General features: G+C 46.7%; 1 protein-coding gene and 1 long non-coding RNA gene across 5 annotated transcripts in view; one reads left to right on the plus strand and one right to left on the minus strand.

The window, feature by feature from the left end:
* The window catches only part of TMEM131 (transmembrane protein 131), a 202589-nt gene extending 197249 nt beyond the window's left edge, over positions 1 to 5340 (minus strand). For all 4 annotated transcript variants that reach the window (XR_012159916.1, XM_073352822.2, XM_073352811.2 and 1 more), the window contains exon 1: positions 5040 to 5340. Coding sequence is in view for 3 of the 4 variants with exons in the window: in XM_073352822.2 (XP_073208923.1) it covers positions 5040 to 5184 (145 nt within the window). In the remaining variant the exon portion in view is untranslated. The remainder of the gene's footprint in view (positions 1 to 5039) is intronic.
* A 225-nt stretch (positions 5341 to 5565) lies between these two features.
* LOC140914625 (uncharacterized) overlaps positions 5566 to 15737 on the plus strand; it is a 47837-nt gene continuing 37665 nt past the window's right edge. Inside the window, exon 1 of the long non-coding RNA XR_012159927.2 lies at positions 5566 to 5663. This is a non-coding gene — a long non-coding RNA (uncharacterized LOC140914625). The remainder of the gene's footprint in view (positions 5664 to 15737) is intronic.

Below are 15737 nucleotides of genomic sequence, written 5' to 3' on the forward strand. Positions count from 1 at the left end.
TAAGGCCCAGAACTTGCAATTTGTTGACTTTAATGGTGCTCCATGAGCACAGCAGTCTGCCCGCATGCAAAGAATTGCAGGCTTGGGGCCTATACATAGAAGACAAAAGATGGAAGGAGAAACATATCTAAGTGAAATGACTTTCCAAACGCTACACATCATGTCAGCTGGGAGTAGAATCCAGGGCTCCTGACTCCCTATCCACTAGACTATGTTGAATATTGGAAAAGGTATGGAAAAGGGCAACAGAAATGACTAGGGATATGGAACAGCTTCCATATGAGGAAAGATTAATAAGACTGGGACTTTTCAGCCTGGAAAAAGAGATGACTAAGAGGGGATATGACAGAGGTCTGTAAAATCATGACTGGTACGGAGAAAGCAAATAAGGAAGTGTTATTTACTCCTTCACATAACACAAGAACTAGGGGTCACCAAATGAAATTAATAGGCAGCAGGTTAAAAAAAAGAAAAGAAATAGTAGTATTCCTTCACACAACGCACAATCAACCTGTGGAACTTTTTACCAGAGGATGTTGTGAAGGGCAAGACTATCATAGGGTTCAAAAAATAACGAGGTAAGTTCATGGAAGATAGGTCAATCAACGGCAATTAGCCAGGATGGGCAGGTATGCAAAATCATGCTTGGAAGTGTCCCCAGCCACTGTTGCCAGAAGCTGGGAATGGGCGACAATGGATGGATCACTTGATCATTACCTGTTCATTCCTTCTGAACACCCGGCCTTGGCCACTGTCAGAAGACAGAATATTGGGCCAGATGGACCATTGGTCTGACCCAGTATGGCTATTCTTATGACTACACTGTCTACCATATTTAATTTGGCTAACAACGAAAGAATATGGGTTAACAGAACCAGTAACGATAAATGACAACCATGACCTAACCACTTACTATTCCTTTCTTATTGATACAAATAGAAATGACAAACTTCCTTGGCTGAAAGTTCTTAACTTTCATCATACATTAAAACAGCAAGATGTAGCACAAACCACTTAGCTTTCCAATTATCTACAATTTCTCAGTGACAGGGTAAAAAATGTACCACTCTGCTTCACTAACAGTTGTTTGCCTCATGTTGTTTATTATTTTGGTGTGCTAATTCAGTGTAACAGAATAAGCATCCTTTGAGTTCAAGCGTAGAGAGAAAGTGACTCACCCAACTTCACATGGGAAGTCTTCAGCAGGACTGAAAACAGAAGAGGATTTTCTGGGTCCCAGTACAGACCATCTTTTCTATCTTAAATGGTAGTTAAGATTACCATTAATGTCCAGTTGCTATCTTTCAAAGATAAATATCAAGGACTTTAGAAGAGTAAGTCAAACATGCAAAGGTATTATTTGCTCATGTTGACTTGTCAGTTGTTAGGTTTGTTTAAATAAAAGCTGTTCCAATGTGAGCACTAAAGAGCATCTTTAAGAGATACACTTTCAGGGACTAAATAAGCTATTACCAACAGGAGAGTGGGTTTGTGGGGGGGGGGGGGGAGAGAAAACCTGGATTTGTGCTGGAAATGGCCCACCTTGATTATCATACACATTGTAAGGAGAGCGATCACTTTAGATAAGCTATTACCAGCAGGAGAGTGGAGTGGGGGGGGAGAGAAAACCTTGTGTAGTGGTAAACACCCATTTTTTCATGGTTTGTATGTATAAGAACATCTTCTGTATTTTCCACAGTATGCGTCCGATGAAGTGAGCTGTACCTCACGAAAGCTTATGCTCAAATAAATTGGTTAGTGTCTAAGGTGCCACAAGTACTCCTTTTCTTTTTGCAAATACAGACTAACACGGCTGTTACTTTGAAACCTGTCAGCTACCTAACAGTCATGCTCTCTCTGCTCCAGTCTTATGAAATGGCAGGAAAGACAACTATCGGAAGTTAAAAGAAAAGGAGTACTTGTGGCACCTTAGAGACTAACCAATTTATTTGAGCATAAGCTTTCGTGAGCTACAGCTCACTTCATCGGATGTATGCTGTGGAAAGTGTAGAAGATCTTATTATATACACACAAAAAGCATGAAAAAATACCTCCTCCCACCCCACACTCCTGCTGGTAATAGCTTATCTAAAGTTAACTGAGTAGTCAGGTGCTCATTAGTCAGTTGCAAAGCAGGGATTTTGTGCTGCATTATTCTGGAAAGTTGTTTTCCAGGGTCAGCTTTTGTATAAAAGTTATATATTGAATACAAAGAGAACAAAGACAAAACAACTGTACAAGTTGAAGGTGAGGAAAATGCTGTCAATACGCTGAATGGCAGAGGTTCCAAATCAACTGCTAGAAAGCAACATTAAAACTCTTCCTGAACGTGGCCTGGCTCAGACTTAGATAAACTTCCATCAGGCACGGATTCCAGAGACTTATATTGAAAGCAAGGACTAGTACCACTTCTATGCCTTGCCAAGTTTTAGACCTTGACTGGTTAGTAACCAAAAAACTGGAAGATATCAAATGATCTTGAAATCGCCATTTGACAGTAGAGTAGGACACTTTCACAACAATAAGAAAGGAAAGCCTGAACTACAGATAGCTGCAAAATTTTAAAGAAGAGTAGTTAAATTTAAGTTTTTTGTCCTTATGGCTGATGACAGAATCTTCAAACTGAGTGAATTCAGTATTTTCTTACTCAGCTGACCAATTCCAGTCCCTCTGCTACTTCCCCAAACAACAACAATTAAAAAAAAAGAAAGAAAAGATTAACAGCATTCTGAAAAGTCTCCCTGATGCTCTTCAGAACCATATGGGTAGTAATGACAATGACAGATATCAGTCAGTTTCAATCTGGATATGGACTTCTATCCACTTTAAGGCTGGGCTACACAATTTTTGTACCAGTATAACTAGTTTTGTTTAGAAACTAATCTAGTTAAAGCAGTATGACCTGATACTACAGACACTGTTTATAACTGTATAAAGGTGTTTGTAGCAGTATAACTTATTCCCATAAATATGATAGAGGTTCTGTATCCAGGAGTTTTTCTTGGTAGGTAAACCTTAAACCTTCATTGTTCACTTTATCCAGGGCTTCCAATCCAGGCGACATGCAAAAAAGCAAACAACAAAAAGGAGTCTTCTAGAGAGCATGGATGTCAAATTCACTCTGTGGAGATGACTGAAGTATTGCTAGGGTACATTTATAGTCATAAGTTAGCGCTTGTCAGTTTAACTATTGATGCAGTTATACTACTTTCTTGAAAGAACTCAATTGCACCTGCTCAAACTTTGGTCTTGAGTCTCAGACTGCATTTATTTCTCAAAGAATGTCAATACGGAATTGCTCAAACACTGAGGGTGATCAGCCCTCCTAAAGAGTCAACATAAAATAGTGGTCTTAAGGTGGCACTAACTCTAGGGCACAGATCAGGGGTATCGCATGCGGGGATTATTTCAATTAAGAGCTGTCTAGATACAGGTGAGCAAAAAAACACCAGAATGATTATAACCAAACACCGGGCACGGAAATAACCACATTTTGGAAATGTCTACATTTGAACTACCCAATGACTGAGAAGACACCATAGTTATGACTGCTGGGTCTATGAACACCCCACACTCAAATGTTACATTCCTTACACTTTTTTTTTTTTAAACCCCAAACACTAGGGATCCAGCCAGCTCTCTGCTGTGATTCTGTCACTATCATGCCATATCAACACTGCCACCTTAAAATCTACAAAAACAAATGATTAGGTAATTATTAGAATTGATTCTTTGATTAGAAATGGAAGTGTAGCTAAACATATGCTGATCTCTGTGTATATGACACTGGGGTCCCATCCCCCATTTCTCCAGCAGAAACACCTATGCTGCTCTCTCCTCACTTCAAAACTGGAGACTATGGCTCTAGGCCACCTGTCTGGGTTCCCCCGACCTGCTTGTACTTCCCAATTCTCTACCAGTCTCCCTCTCTCTGGGCTTCTATTCTGACATATTTCAGCCCTATCCCTTGTACAGTATGTGTACCTCCACTTCTTGCTTAACCCAGGAACTGCTTCAGCATCTAAGCCATCACAATGTCAGTTTATACTATAAACAGTAACACGGATATTTAAATGTTACTTTTCAGACACTTAAAGACAACTACCTTTTTACCTATTCCATTAGTCCTCTCCACAATATGAGAAGGCACAGCTCAGCAACTCCAACAAAACAAACATAGCATTTCGGGTCAACCCATATTAGAAATAAAATGAGCCAAAAAAAAAAAAAAAGTGGTATAGGAGTTTTCAAAACACCAAATTTAAAAGCCTTTTCCTGAATTTCACCAAACTCAAACAAAAAATACCCTCTATCCTACACAGTGACTAGGTTCAGCCTGCCAAAAGTTCTGGGGGACGGGTGGGTGTCAATCTCTTAGCGGAGCAGTTGGGGGGGGGGGTAATCTGTGCAAAAGCGTCTGATAATGGGCAGCTGCCTTCGAACTGAAGCATGGGGAAGCGCCCGCAAGGGAAGGTGTTTTACCAGGCGGCACCAGCTTCCCCCTGCCACTGCCTCAGGGGAAAGTCCCGAGGTGAAGCCCATTCACAAGTTCACCTCAATGTCAACGGCCTCCCGAAAGCTTGCGGACAAGCCTCAACGGCCAGCCCTGACCCCTGCTTCTCACCCCCCCACCCGGACCCCCCGGCCCGGGCCCTGGCCTGACCCCCGGGCCGAGGCGGGGCGCGTCAGACCGGCAGTGACAGTCCGGGAAGGGCGGCAGGGAGACCAGCCCCAGCCTGTGAGCTGGCAGCGGCCGGGAGGAGAAGCGAGGCGCTGCGAAGGGACACCCCCACCCGCACAGGGGCCCGGCCGAGGGTGGCAGCGGCCCAGGCACTAGGGGGGACGGGAGCCGCTTCCCCGGCTCAGCTGCCGCCCGCGGCTGGAGCGCTCCGGGTCCCAGCAAACCCCTGAGCAACCGCCCCGGGGGACCCTCCCCAGCCTGGGCCCGGCGCAGGCTGCCAGGATCGGGGCCCCGCTCTGCGGCCAGGCCCCAAACGGTAACGGCGGAGCCCGGGAGCCGGCGCGGGGGCGCCTCTCACCTTCCTGCTCGGCCCGGGCCGTGTGCGCGATCAGCGCGAGCAGAAGCCGCAGCACCGCTCCGAGCCGGGGGGCCCCGGGCGCCCGGCGGGCAGAGCCAGAGCCGGGGCCGCGGGCCGCCGCCGCTACCTCCCGCCTGGCCGTCATGGCGCTGCTGCCGCGAGGTCGGTGTGTCGGCGGGGCCCTGCGAACGGGGCTCCGGGCTCGCTGCGTGCCGGGGCGCGTGTGAGTGTCAGTCACGGCCGGGGCTGGCGGGCGCCTGCCGCACACACACACACAACACCCCCTCCCACCCAGGCAGGCAGGGGGCGGGCCCGGCTCCGCCCCCGCCGCGCGAGGGGGGGCTGGAGGGGGGAGTCGCCATCTTAGGTGAGGGCAGGGGAAGCGCGACCCTGTGCGGAACGGCCCGTGCGGCCGGAAACCGCCTACTCCTCCCTCTGGCGTGAAATGATTGGCGGTGAAACTCCAGCCCCTTTCGACGCCACAGAGCGGAGGGTGTGTGCTATGAAACTAGCCGAGGGAGGGCCTTCGTGCCCGGCGTCAAGATGGCGGCGGGAAGCGCACTCCTGTCCGCCGTGCAGCTCGACGCTCCGTCCCTGCTGCTGGCTACTCTCTATGATGCCTGGGTACATTCTCTATCCCCGCCCTGCCCGCGGCAGCCTGAGGGGAGGGGAGGGGAGGGTGGATCAATGAGTGGGGGGAGGCTCAGCTGCAGAGACCCCTACAGGCTTGGGGGAGGCCGTTTCCTACAAGGAAGGAGCTATTTCCCCTTGATTTTGTCTCTTTCCCACCTCAGTCTATTGTCCCCCTCCTGCTTTAAATGCGGCTGGAGGGTGCTGCCCTGATCTGCCTGACAAGGTGCTGAACATGTGGGTCCTGCCCCTGGTGCGGGGACATTAATAGGTCCACAGGGCATTGCACGGGAGCAAATTGTCCCTCCCCTCTGACTGCATGGCATGGTACTCTGTGGGTATGTGAGCAATAAAAGGCGAACAGCAAGGGAATTAACCCCCCGGATAACACTGTTGGTGAGGCAACTACATGATGTAGTGCAGGAGCTTGTATTCCTTTTGAAATGTGTGAAAATTTTGTCATGCCAGTAAAAAAAAATTCACATTTGAAAATTTGTAATGCAAATTTGAAATACAGGGGGATGCTAGGTGTAATGTCAATATGAGGGTATTTAGCCCTGGGATATGTAGTAGAGCCCAGGCATAAACAATGCAAAGGGAAATTCGGTCTCCATGCACATTCAGACAATTCCATGGCTTTATATGCTAAGACTATCAATAAGGAGCCACGTGTGATCATCTTCTCTTCTAGGAGCTGATCTGAGACCATCAGTCATGTCACATAAAGTGGGTCACTGAACAGCAATGACTTTCACTAGCAATGACTTTCATTCACTGCTGACCTGGGCAAGATTAGAGTGAAAAATTGAATATGACCATACCCATACCTTAATCATCCAGTTCCCCACCACAACAGCATTTTTAACCCCTCTTGTTAAGGTTGAATTTCTTGAAATCACATAATTTTTAGAAACTGGAAAAGATTCTGGAGCCCAAAGGGGCCCTAATCCCAGGTTAGCACCTTGTCATTCTGAGGCATGTATTGTGTCTGTTGAGTCAGGGGGAAGTGATGGAAACAGCTACAAGGATGGTTGGGAGTTTTTTTGTTTAGAATATCACCAGGTTAAATCATCACTGCAGTTCACAGCCTATTATTGTTCAATTTTTAAGTTCTCAGCCATTTAGGCTATTTTGCACTTTACACCCACATGACAGCATGGACTTTTATCTAGTAATAATATACTTTGGAGTTATTGGTGTCATACTTTTCATTTTTTGTTTCTTATTGTTGTCTAATGATGCCCGGGCCACCTTGAGACTCTACAGTCTTTCGTTCTTGCTGTTCACTAGAGATACAGTCACACTATAGCAGGGATGGGAATGGCACTAATCTCAAGGGGGAAAGGAGAAAATGAGGTATTCTGCACACCTGAAGCCTCTACATCAGTGGTTCTTAACTTGGGGTGCATGCTTCCCCTGGGGGTGCAAGATGCCCTTTCTGGAGGTGCAAGACATGCCAGATTTTTTTAGAAGATAAATCATCGAAAATACAAATTAAGCACAGGCACATAAGTACAACTATTTCATCAAACCCATGTATTTATTAACATTATACATTTTTTAACTCTTACTGTAATATACAAACAAAAATATATCTAGGTTTAAAGAACTGACCTACTTCAACAATGCGAGAACATACTTTGATTTTTGATAAAGGGTACGAGAATGTATTTTGAGAACCAAAGGGGTGCAGGCTGCAGTAAAGGTTAAGAACCACTGCTCTACACAGACAATGTCATCATTTACACAAATCTCATAGAAACTTACTGCATAGAGAAGGGAGTTAAAGGCTTCTCTGTGTCTCTGACCAAGTCCTGGGCAGTCAGTGCTAGTGGTCGGAGCAGTGGTGGTCTGGCCTAGTATCTGGAGCAGAAGTCAAGATCCAAGAATTGGACCTGGAATCAGGAACCAGGAGTCAGAGCCAAGGGTCAGAGCTGGAGTCAGGAGTCAGAAACTGAGGAGTGCTGAACCAAGGCTGGAAGAAGGCTGGGAACAGGGCAGGCATAGGAGTGAGTGCAACAGCAGGCATAAGCATTAAGCAGCCATGCGCTAAGTGCTACAGATAGGTTTAAGAGCAGACCTTGCAATGCTGCTCAGCCAGTCTGGCCAATTAGACATTGCAGCTGTGGTGCTTGCTGATCCCAGGCCCAGCTATATCTAGGCTCTCATTCTTGACAGAACCCCTCCCTTTTGAGGACACCTCGATGAGCCCAGTCATAGGCCCCGACTCTGTGGGTGCTCCAGAGAAAAATTAGTGGGTACTTAGCACCCATAGGCAACCACACTCCCTTCCGTCCCCCCCACTCCCACCTGCCGCCAGCTCCCGTCGATCAACTCCTCCCCTTCCCTTCCAGCACCTCCTGAACTCTGCGGAACAGCTGTTCAGCAGCGTGCAGGAGGAGCTGGGAGGAGCAGGGATGGGGCGCGTTTGGGGGAGGAGATGGAAAGAGTCAGGGCAGGAAGAGGTGGGACAGGGCCTCGGGGGAAGGGGTGGAGTGGGGGCGGGACCTGGGGCTGAGTGTGGGTAGAGCACCCTGGTGGAAAATTAGAAGCTGATGCCTGTGAGCCCAGTGGAAGTCCTGTAGTAGGTCTGGGGTGTGGATGTTTTCAGCTAGTTCCCAAGATCAGTCATCCAGATCATAGCCCGTCCAGTTCACCAGGTAAGGGAGTTTTTCCCTAACTCACCGGGAGTTAAAGATTTGCCAGATTAATTTATTCTTGCTCTCTAATGGTTCTGGGCAGTGGTGGTGGGCTGGAGTGATTTGTAGATATTCTCAGTATGTAGCTTAAGGAGGGAAATGTGAAATATTGGATGCATCTTGAGTGAAGCAGGTATTCATAGCTCGAAGGCTACAGGATTGACCTGTTCCAAAATTTTGAATGGGCACAAGTACTGATGATCAGTTTTGGCTGACAAGTGAACCAACTTGAGGTTCTGGGTCAGTAGACCTTGTCTCCGACAGCTAGTTGAGAGAGGTCAGACAGCCTTGGTCATCATGGTGTTTGTAAGTTTCCTTTATGGATATCAATTGTTCCTGGAGTTCTTGGTGTAGGTGGGCAGCCCAGTCTACGGCTGCAGGTACTGGGGAGTTCATGGGTATGTCAGGATGGAATTGAGAATGAAAACAGTTACACAGAATGAGCTTTGTTATGTCGAGGCATGGATTGCATTGTTAAAGGTGAATTCTGCATAGTGAAGCGGAGAAAACCAGTCGTCCTGGGGGTAATTCAAGAAACAGTGCAGGTACTGTTCTAGAATCTAGTTGACTTGTTCTGTTTGCCTATTGGTCTGCAGGTGGTAGGCAGAGAAGGTGATAGACTTTATGCTGAGAAGCCATTGAAATTCCTGTCCAAAATGGGAGACAAACTGGGGGCCAGAGTCCAGCATGATGCCAGTTGGTAGCCCATGGTAGGGGAAGCTATTTGTGCCCTTGAGATTGAGACAGCTCCCCAACAGAGTCTATAGATACAATAGACCAGGGTTGCTGGGGGCGGTGGGGGTGGAAGGAATGGGCAAAGGCTGGAGAAGGCTGAGCAGTTTCAAGTGCCAGCTCTTGGATTGGGAGCAAATGTCCGAGAGCCTTGCATACTCTTTGATGCATGCATATGAATGAAGTCACCAGAAACTCTGCAATATCGGGCCCTACATCTTGGGTTGGACAAAGTGACCATCAACTGGCATGTCATGACAGTTTCAGGACCTGGAGTCTAGGCTGACTCTCCAGAACATAAATACGATCCTTATCATAGAGGAGGCCATCCTGCAGCCTGAATCTGGAGACAGATTGAGCACCTGTGTTATCCAGGGTCTGATGGATTTGGGTCGCAAAGGGGTCGTGGAACAGCTGAGAACAGATACATTAGATTGCAGTCAACTGACCTGAAGAAAAAGTTGGATGCATTAAGGACTGTGAAGAGAAGTTCCATGCCAGTCTATAGGTATAACTTTTTGTGGGACAGAGCATCTGCTATCCCATTTGTAGGCCCTAGGTAATAGGTTACAACAAAATCAAATCTGCCATTGATTGAGGTGCCTGGCCATCCAGAGGTACTCTAGGTTCTTAGGGTTTGTGAGAACCTGGACGGGGAACTGAGCTCCCTCCAGGAGGTGACACCACTCTTCAGAGTTGCCTTGATTGCTAGAAACTCTGTAAAAAGAAAAGGAGTACTTGTGGCACCTTAGAGACTAACAAATTTATTTGAGCATAAGCTTTCATGAGCTACAACTCACTTCATCGGATGCATGCAGTGGAAAATACAGTGGGGAGATTTATATATACAGAGAACATAAAACAATGGGTGTTACCATACACACTATAATGAGAGTGATCAGTTAAGGTGAGCTATTACCAGCAGGAGAGCCGGGGGTGGGAGGGAGACACGACCTTTTGTAGTGATAATCAAAGTGGGCCATTTCTAGCAGTTGACAAGAATGTGTGAAAAACAGTGGGGGGTGGGAGGGGGAAATAGTTTTACTTTGTGTAATGACACATCCACTCCCAGTCTTTATTAACTTAGGCCCTCCCCCAGCCCAGCCCAGCCCAGGCCCGCTGGAACTGCCGTGGCCCAGGAGAGGCGCCTCTCCCCCAGCCCAGCCCAGCTGCAGAAATAGAGGACTGGGAGGAGTCATCTCTCTCTGCCGCAGCCCTGGGGAAGCCTGCATATCAAACTCCACACCCCCACCCCACCCCAGAGCCCACACACCCCTGCACCCCAACCATCTGCCTGAGCCCCCTTGCGCACCCCAAATCTCTCAACCCTGGCCCCACCCCAGAGCCTTCACCCCTAGCTGGAGCCTTCACACACTGCATCCAACCCTCTGCTAGGATTGCCAACTTTCTACTCACACAAAACCAAACACCCTTGCCCAGCCCCGCCCCTTCTCCAAGGCCCCGCCCCTGCTTACTCCATCCCCCCCTCATCGCTCATTCTCCCCACCCTCACTCACTTGCTCATTTTCACTGGGCTGGCTTGGGGGCTTGCATGCAGGAGGCGGTGAGGGCTCCAGCTGCGGGTGCAGGCTCCAGGGTGGAGCCAGAAATGAGGAGTACGGAGTGCAGGAAGGGGCTCCGGGCTGAGACAGTGGGTTGGAATGCAGGAGGGGGTGAGGGCTTCCGCTGGGGGTGCTGGCTCTGGGGTGGGGCCAAGGTTGTTGGGTTTGGGGTGCAGGAGGGTGCTCTGGGCTGGGACAGGGGGTTGGAGTGAGGGCTCCAGCTGGGGTACGAGCTCTGGGGAACCTTTTGTCTGTCACGGGCCATTGACCCACAGAAAAAAAATCAAACACGGGCCACTCACCCACGGGGGGGCAGGACGCGGAGGTTCAGGGCTTCCCCCTGCAGCCAGACGAGCCAATGCTCACAGCTCCTGCCCCGTGCAGGGGCGCCACGGGCCGGATGAAATTAACCACGGGCCATGCCCTAGGTTCCCCAACCCTACCCTATGCATAGGAGCCGGAGGAGAGACATACCGGCCACTTCTTGGGAGCCGCGCGGAGCGGAGGCTAGCAGGGAGCCTGCCAGCCCCGCTGCATGGCACCACCAACTGGTCAGTCAGCAGCCCGGTCAGCAGTGCTGACCAGAGCCGCCAAGATCCCTTTTTGACTGGGTGTTCCGGTCGAAAACTGGATACCTGGTCACCCTATCCTCTGTCCCAGCCCTGATCCCCCCTCCACACCCCAAACCCCTCATCCCTAGCCCCACCCCTGAGCCCACGCCCCAACCCTCTGCCCTAACCCTGAGCGCCCTCCCGCCTCCCAATCCCCTCAACCCCAGCCCCACTCCAGAGCCCACAACCCCAAAAAGAGCCCTCATCCTCCCCACACCCCAACCCTCTGCCCTAACCCTGAGCCCTGTGCCACACTCCGTACCCTTTGGCCTCACCCCCAGCACACATCACCTCCATATTGGTGTACATAACAAAATTTATTCCGCACATGGACATAAAAAATTAGAGGGAACACTGGCATCCATTTTCTCCAACAAGATGATGCTGGCCTTAGCAGGATCCATCCCAGTAGCTGACCCATTTCTACTCCCCTTCTTTACCTCCTTTTTTTTTTTTGGTTAGGCTGCTCGAACTGTCACTCACCAGGTCATGGGTGGTCACTCCTAGTGGTCCGAGCAGTGGTGATCCAGCCTAATAGTTGGAGCCAGACTCAGGAGTCAGAGCCAGAGTCAGGAACCAGGAGTCAGAAACGGAGCAGGGTTGGAGCAGACTATAGCAGGCCTGGAGCTAGACTGGAAACAGGGCAGGGATAGGACTGGAGCACAGCTGGAAACAAGGCAGGCACAAGAGCGAGCACAGCTGCAGGCATAAGCGTTGAGCAGCCACTGGCCAATGGTACTGCTGGGCTTAAGAGCTGTCTTGGCAACGCCAGTCAGGCGACCTGGCTAACTAGGGGTTTCCATTGCAGTTAGCTTGCTGATCTCCAGAGTTAGGAGAGGAAGCCATCCAGCTTAGCGGAGGAGAAAAGAGCTTGCAGGAGGCAGAGCGCAAAGGGTCGAAACTTCACCTTTAAATGTGACAGATGCGGCAAAGGTTGTCTCTCTTGAGTGGGTCTCTTCAGCCACGTTTGCAGCTGCCATAAAACCAACTGAGTAAATTCTTTACCTCTGAGGGGTGCATACCCATGGTCTCTTGGGACTGAAGGATGCCTACTAACTAGCTAGCTGATCTCAGGCCCGGCTGCAGGCCCTCATTCGTGACATTCTGTAAATCCCAGGCTGGAACTCCATAGCCTTTTGGTCATTGTATTGAAAAGGCTTACATCTGATTTGGTGACCTAGTATTGCATGCCTTTGTTAACAGTTTTGAGAGCCACCCAGTGCACACCCAACATGAAAGAGCATGAGCAATCTTAGAGAAATCTGAGCAATGCCCACTAACTTCAGTGGGAGATGTGTCTATGCACCAAGAAGCATGATGAGGCATCCGATGAAGTGAGCTGTAGCTCACAAAAGCTTATGCTCAAATAAATTTGTTAGTCTCTAAGGTGCCACAAGTACTCCTTTTCTTTTTGCGAATACAGACTAACATGGCTGTTACTCTGAAAAGAGCTTTTAGCTTTCCCTAGGAAAAGAACTTTGAAAGAGAAGTGTTTTTTTACCCACGAAAGCTTATGCTCAAATAAATCTGTTAGTTTTTAAGGTGCCACTGGACTCCTTGTTGTTTTTGTGGATACAGACTAATGCAGCTACCCCCTGAACTTTGAAAAAAGATGTCCTTGGAGCAATTGTTTGAATGTGTTATACTGCATGATCTGCCCCTTAATTATTGCCCCTTTAATCAGTCTTCTGCTGCACACAGGTGCTCTTTTCTGAAAAATAAACTATTTTTCTACTTCTTATATTTTAAGTCCACTGTTAAAATACTCTAGAGGGACAGATTTTTGTCACCCTTACTCACAGTGTAGTAAGACACATGCACTGATCGTCAGAGCCTTAGGTGCATGGAACTCCAGTAACGAGCAAGTGCTGAAAGAATGCAGAATCAGTCAACACTATGCTTGGCTGATGCTGCAACTCATGGTGTCGGACGCCATCGGCTAGTTGAGGGACATCTCCATAGAACACATCACTGGACATTGGCAATGCCAGGAGGGATGAGCTGGAGTGCCGATGAGAAGCGCAGTCAGGAAAGTAACAAATACTTTCCTCATGGATTGTATTTTCTAAATGCACAGCCAACCTAATTCTCAATTACTGAGGGTCAGTCTCCACTCATTGATATATTTTGCTTTCCACAACCAAATCTCCTTATAACTTTTCACAAGTGATGTACCCAAGTATTCGGATTCTAATATCTAAACTATATTGTTAAATCTATTCACCAAAATTTGGGTTATTGCTGATTATGTACTCTATGTATCATTTGACTTTAACAACTAACTTTGTATTTGTGGATAATCTAAGCACTGTACCCAGATGTACAGACACTGTTTTCCCAACCTACGTATTATATAATTCTTTTAACGTTAGCTTTAATAAAAATTCTAAATCTGTTCTTTCTCTGTAAGAAGTCCCATTGGAATCAATGGACTCTCTAATGAAGGTAGATGGCAAAATTTATCTCAGAATGAAAAGGTGGAAGCACCAACTAAACATTTTATGGGGAAAAAAATAATGGCAATGAAACAACATGCAAGAAACATTACAAATATAAACAAGTCAGGGTTTTATATACCTTAAATGTAGCATTAAAATGTTTGCTGTTTTTAAATGCTCTATACATAAACTTTCATGTCGGATATTATGAAATGGGTAGAAAAGAAATAGCTCTTGGGACATATTCTCCCCTTCATCTTTGTCCAGAACTCCCACTGTTTTCAGTAAGAGTTCTTTGGAGGCAAAAATAGTAAAATAGGGCTTAATGTCTGTAAATGATAGAGAAGGTATTCTGTTAAGATTAAATCCTGAATTCAGCTGATTATACTGTATCATAAATGCTTGATGCTGTACAGTAGGTTTCTGGGTGGTATATATACAGTATTCCTATATATTAAAAGTTCAATCTTTGTTCTCAGTTACACGTAAGTAGGAGCAGGATGCATTAATATATTTTGATGGCAGGGAAATCATTTACTCTCAGTACAAAAGTATCCTTTGATCCCAGTGAACTACAACAAAATATACTGTCAAGTTTTTTATGGAAAATAACTTCTGATTATAAAGCAGACAATATAGCTTTTGGGAGAGTGTACGTGTTCTGTGTGAATAAAACCCTGCTGCTCAACCAAAATTACAGCAATAATTACGCAATTAAGTTCAAGAAGTGCCATAATCAGATGATAAATAGTGAGAGCCAACTGCACAGAAAAATATCAGTCATACAGGTTTTTCAGTGGCCAGCCACACCCTAAGCATTACTGTGGTTGTCAGCTTTGTTAGTGTGAGTGACAGAGAAACAGTACATTGAAGAACACAAAGGACACAGGTGTTATTGGTTGTCAGCCTTCAGGAGATAGGGATAGATCTGAGCTACCTGCTCTTTGCTCCCATAAATGTGTTGTAAATGATTAATTTTCACGCTTCAAGCCTTCATTTTCTTCTCTTGATAATATTCACTGAAGTAAGCGAGATAGGCAGGAAAAAACAACTGCAGATCATCCAGTCCATTTTCCTGTCAATGGATTTGTTCCCTACAGCACATTTTCTAGCATTTTTTCCACTCCTGTTTTAAATGTCCTAATTGAAGGGGTTTCAATGACTTCCTTTGGAAGATTGTTTCACAGCCTATTGCACTTCCCTGTCAGGAAGTGTTTCCTGATATTCATTCTAAAATTTCTCTTTCTTAATTTCATTTAATTACTCACATCCATGTGGACCCGTCTAAATACTTCCACTCCGTCCTTATTGTTTACATTATTTAAATATTTGTAGATCGTTAACATGGCCCTATGTAGTCATCCTTTAACAAAATTGCATATTTAGCTGTTTTAATCTTTCCATTCCTCCAGATAATTCTTGTAGCTCTTCTTTAAACTGTCTCCAATTTGTCAATATCTCCTTTATTTGGTGGAGCTCAGAAATTAATTCACTGTTGCAGTTGTAGCCAGACAAGAGCCATAGAGGGTTTTGTCTTGATTAGGAAAGGTGATAGCTAAACCTGAAATAAATAAACACATATTAGGTAATCCTGACTTAAACTTGACCTTTTTCCCAGTGTAGATGTAGGTAAACACCTTGTATCTTGATTTAGCTGGCTGAGTTGTAGCCTACTAGGCTCCAAAGCCAGAGAGAGAGAGAGAGAGAGAGAGCGGGACCATTCTCTCTCTGTTCTGTGAATTGATGTTTCTGTATGTGCAGCCCATAAGTGAACTGGCCTTTTTGCTGTAATAATGCATCCCAGAATCATGTCAGATTTGCAGTACTTTATCACCCTATGTCTCTTTCCGGATTACTGCTTTCCAGGTTTTTTCCTCCCATTGATTATTTGTGTGTTTCAGATTATTTTCCCCTCAGACGTACCAGGCTGCATGTGCCCAAATGGGATCTCATTTTGTTATGTTCTGCCAATTTTTTATAATCTATTTAGAGCCCCTTATATTCTTCTCTGTTCTCACATATATTT

This window comes from Lepidochelys kempii, chromosome 1 (assembly GCF_965140285.1).
Source record: "Lepidochelys kempii isolate rLepKem1 chromosome 1, rLepKem1.hap1, whole genome shotgun sequence".
NCBI classification, from domain to species: Eukaryota; Metazoa; Chordata; order Testudines; family Cheloniidae; genus Lepidochelys; species Lepidochelys kempii.